The sequence below is a fragment of the Rhagoletis pomonella genome, unplaced genomic scaffold, assembly GCF_013731165.1.
Source record: "Rhagoletis pomonella isolate Grant_MI unplaced genomic scaffold, Rhpom_1.0 Rhpom_scaffold_07237, whole genome shotgun sequence".
Classification (NCBI taxonomy): Eukaryota; Metazoa; Arthropoda; class Insecta; order Diptera; family Tephritidae; genus Rhagoletis; species Rhagoletis pomonella.
In genome coordinates, this window is record NW_023465764.1 from 1 (window position 1) to 4,609 (window position 4,609).

The 4,609-nt window shown below is 45.4% G+C and overlaps 1 protein-coding gene across 1 annotated transcript; it reads right to left on the reverse strand.

Moving 5' to 3' along the window:
• Positions 1 to 56: 56 nt before the first annotated feature.
• On the reverse strand, positions 57 to 1,361 carry LOC118755753. Its single transcript, XM_036490578.1, has 2 exons — positions 1,279 to 1,361; positions 57 to 1,165 (listed from the first exon to the last, which is right to left on the reverse strand). Exon 2 carries the CDS (start codon positions 1,159 to 1,161, stop codon positions 64 to 66), a length of 1,098 nt encoding a protein of 365 aa, XP_036346471.1. The 5' UTR covers positions 1,162 to 1,165; positions 1,279 to 1,361; the 3' UTR covers positions 57 to 63.
• Between the last annotated feature and the right edge of the window lie 3,248 nt (positions 1,362 to 4,609).

The following is a 4,609-nucleotide window of genomic DNA, read 5'->3' on the forward strand; positions in this document are numbered from 1 at the left end:
TTTTTTTTTTTTTTTTTTTTTTTTTTTTTTTTTTTTTTGTTGTTCTTATGGGCTTGTTGGCACCTATCGCCGAGCCCGACCGACGAATTCTTTCTCAGGACTCGACGACAGATTGGGTTGGCGTAAAGCATCTCGGCGACGAGCCATAGACGGGCTTCCCGGAACTACAACTGGTGCTGTCGGGATGGGTTCGGTGGATGTATAGAGTAGACTGCGCCGGGGCAGACCGATGGTGCGGATGAATCGTACCGGGCATGAGGTGGTTGGTTGAACAGTGGTTCGTGGTTGAGTTGGTATTGAGGATGAGGACAGCGTAGACGGCCCCATGGTTGGAGTTCGAATGCTCCGGCTACCATGGTGCAATTGTTGTTGGTACGATCTCAGCAGGTTCCTCGCATGCATGCCCACTTGGGTCAAGAGCGTCAATAGAGTTGGGTCGCCCGTGGCCATTGGTGTGTTGGGTTCGGTCTCGGATACCGGAGTTGCACCCGCCCCCTGCTTTGCTTCGGTTGGTACGGCTACTGTCTTCGTGTTACCACGGACTTCCACCTTTGGTGGGGTGACCAGGTTATTCCGTAACGCACGAAGAGATAAACGGTCCTCGCACCGTACCGTGCTACCCGTTTTATGGTAGCATACCAGTCGAAATGCAATGTCCCGGTCGATACCATTGTACACCCGTAAATTTGCTTCGTAGTGAAATGGGTAGTATGGTATACGGAAACCGACAATAAAAGCGGTGTTGTCCAGCATGTTGCGTGGTATGCCTTCGGCCAGTGAAGTTCTGAAGTCGCTGAAGCCGATTTGGTCGGGAGCACTGACACGTAGATACCCGATTGCGGCACAGTGTGTCGGCTCGTCATGCCAATGGGCAAACAGAACGCGAATTTCACTGGCAGTCGTTTGTGCCTCGAATGGGGGTGCATATACATCGAGGATCGAGGACTTCCCTATAACATGCAACCGACAAAAAACCGTTTCGGCTGCCGACAAGTACGGACCAGCTGAGCCCTTGGGGATCACGGCCAATGGGGGTTGTTGCGCTTTAGGGTCGACCTCGAGCGCGAATATCGGCAGCGCATCCTTGTGGTTCCACTTGATGGTTAGGCGCATAAGGTGTTGTACTTGTTGGCCCACCTTCACATACGACGGGAGTACCATGGTTCTAAAATTGAAATTGAGAGTGAATTTGTAGAGGACTGTGAATCGTAAGCGGGTGTGGATTTTTATTGCTCCCCACTACACACACCCAACCCCGTTACTACGTGTACCGCTTACCTTGTCCACTTGTAAGTATTAAGCGTGCGTAAAAGTTCGGGTGACCGCGCCAATCCAATAAGTAAAAGTGGCGTCGGTTTTTGCAAATTTCCCTGACGATGTCCCTTTCTGATTGACTAGCGCAACGGCAAAGTTATCGATACGCGATTTACCCGACTGTGGCGGATCGATTGCGCTAGGGATGTGTTTCGAATCTAAGGGAATATCCCATTGGTTTTTGTTTACTAGAAGCCGGGTACCTTGTAATAATGCAAAATCTATCAAGTATGGAGGGCCACCCTATATTCATTGAATTTCTTGAGAAGGCGAAGGTACTGACTAAGTTAACGTGTTGTGATTAAATCGGCGGAATAATTGCCAAGCACTCGGTGTTTAGCATCGATCAGTTCATATGAATTCGAACCAAGTTTCCGTGAAACATAGGCTCTAATTTTTGGTGGGGCTAGTTTTTGTGCATAGCCCTCTCCGGCCACAGACTGTTTAGGATTGGGAATGTACACTTCCGAGCCAATCTCGAGATGGCGTTCTCTTTTGCGGGTCAATGCTCGTTGTGCGGTTTGTTGATATAGTTCGAACTGTTTGTCTCGAATTTCATCAGCCAGAACTTTACGTTGTTCCACATCCTGGGTATGGTATGGATTTACATCCAATAATAATTTATATTCGTTTCCATCTTTCACATATTCACGACCGGTGTGCAGAAAATATGGCGTGTAGCCCGTGGCTGAATGTACTGAAGTGTTAATATCATGAATAACACGAGAAAGATGGTTTTCCCAGGAGCAGTGTTCAAGAAGATCAGCCATGTGAGCACGTAATCCAAGTTTTATGCTTTTGTTTGTCGCCTCCACCTGATTGGCTTGTGGATGGTACAAAGGGGTTTTCATGTGTTTGATATTATAATCGGCGCAAAGCTTTGCGAAAGTTTTACTGATGAATTGAGTACCATTATCTGATATAATGAGTTCGGGGCAGCCATTCACAGTAAATATATGTCGAAGAGAATTGACTACGGATATAGCGTTTGAACTTTTCATGGGCTGCGCCCAGACATATCGCGAGTAGCAGTCGATGGCTACGAAGATCCATTGGTTACGATTTTTAGACATGGGCAGCTTACCGACGAAGTCAATCGATAATTGACGACCCGGTCGTTTTGGTTCTCTATATTCGCCGTGAGGTGTTTTGGTGCTCTCATTACTTGGTTTAATGCGGTGGCATAGTTCACATTGCCGAACGTACTGGTAAACGGACTCATACATGTTTGGCCAGTAATAGCGTTGTGAGATACGTCTGTAAGTTTTCCAAACACCCTTATGCGAATGTTGGTTGTGGTTTTCATCGAGAACTTTGGCTCTCTCAGAAGATGGTACACAAAGTGTCCACAGTATTTCCGCACTTTGATTGGAAAATTTCAATCGATGGTATAGAAGGTTGTTTTCGATTTTGTATCTATCTAATGGTTGTTTTGAGGCCATGGCATGCATTTTGTTGTACCATTTATCGCCAGTATTTGGGTCAATGTTAATCACGGACGTGATTGGGGAAAGAAAAATCACTCGGAAGGTCAATTGGGTTTCTGCGAACGATGTTGAGAAGAGCAAAAGAACGAGATAAGGCGTCAGGAAGTTCCAAATGTTTTCCTGGTTTATGAATAATTTTGAGTTCGTATGGTGATAATCGGATCGCCCAACGACATAAGCGACCAGTTGGATCTTTGAGAGTTTGTAGCCAGCGTAACGCTGCATGATCCGTTACCACAACCAATTCACGACCCTCAAAATATGGACGAAACTTTTCGACCGCTAAGAGAACGGCTAGGCATTCCCGTTCGGATGCTGTGTAATTTTGTTCGGCTTTCGAGAATTTCTTTGAAAAATACTGAACCACCCGTTCATTCCTATCATGTTCTTGTACTAGAACAGCTCCCGCCGCGATCAGCGAGGCATCGGTATAAACCTTGAATGGTTTTGAATAATCTGCCATAGTCAGAACGGGAGTAGTAGTTAAATACTCTTTGAGTTTGAGAAAGGCTTGTTCAGCAGCGGTATTCCATTCAATGGGTCCCTTTCGGTTTCCTTTATACAATTCACAAAGGGGAGCTGTGATCTCCGAGAAATTTGGAATAAATTTACGGTACCAGCCTGCTGCACCAACAAACCGTCTGACTTCTTTTGCCGTTTTGGGCCGTGCGAATTCCACAATAGCTCGAATACGAGATGGATTCGCAGATAGACCCTCTTGAGACAAAACGTAACCCAGGAATTCCAATCGTTTACAGCAAAAATTCGATTTGGATGTTGAGATGGTTAAGCCGGCCCCAGCCAAACGTTTTGCAACAATAGCCAATATCTTAACGTGTTCTTCAAACGTCGAAGTGCAAATTATGAAATCATCCACGTATGCGAATGCATGTGGAACTAAATCCCGGAAAATTTTATCAATGAGAATGGCTAATGTGGCGGGTGAATTTCTCAACCCCATCGTCATGCGACGAAAAGCGTAAAGCCTGTTTCCGAATGCAAATGCTGTTTTCAGTTGGCTCGATTTTGCCAAGGGAATTTGAAAGAAAGCTTGAGACAGATCAATACTGGTTAGGTATTTTGCTGACTTTAGTCGTGCTAAAATCTGGTTAGTATCCGTAATTGGATAGGCATTTGGAACGGTGATTTTATTCAATTCTCTTGCGTCCAAGCATACGCGACAAGTTCCGTCTTTCTTTTTTACAGCCAGAATTGGTGACCGCCAAGGACTTTCTTCGATGGTCATAATGATGTCACGACTACGCATTTTGTCCAGTTCGGCTTGAACTTGTTCAGCCACGTATGGCGATACTGGATACTGGCGTTTCATGACGGGTTTTGCATCACCTGTGTCAATTACGTGTTCGATCTGATTAGTGACATTTAAGGGACCAGACACAGGAGTTGGATTAAAAGGTTTGAGAACGGCGTCCAACATTTGTCTTTGTTCTGGAGTGAGATTATGTGGAAGGCTGACGCTGGTCATTTTTGGTGTATCTATGTCACCGTCTAAACCGAGTGTGGAAGCGTCAATTGGCTCCAGATCACTACTCATAGAAGATACCTGAGCTGGTTCTTTCCCACTCCATTGGTTACAAAAAATTAATAAATTCATCCGCCGTAACATTCACTTTACCAATGGCCTTAAAAGAGATCGAATTATCGGCAAGACCAATGGATGTTTTGGTAGGTTGCAACTGTCCCCATTTGTGCTTCTCATAAAACGTTTGTGATACGACTGTGACTTCAGCTCCACCATCGAGTAAAACCGTATGAGAATGGTTGTTAACCATAACCGTGAGATAATC

Coding starts and splice junctions, on each gene's coding strand:
- LOC118755753 (XM_036490578.1), bottom strand. CDS start 1,161: ATGGTACTCCCGTCGTATGTGAAGGTGGGCCAACAAGTACAACACCTT.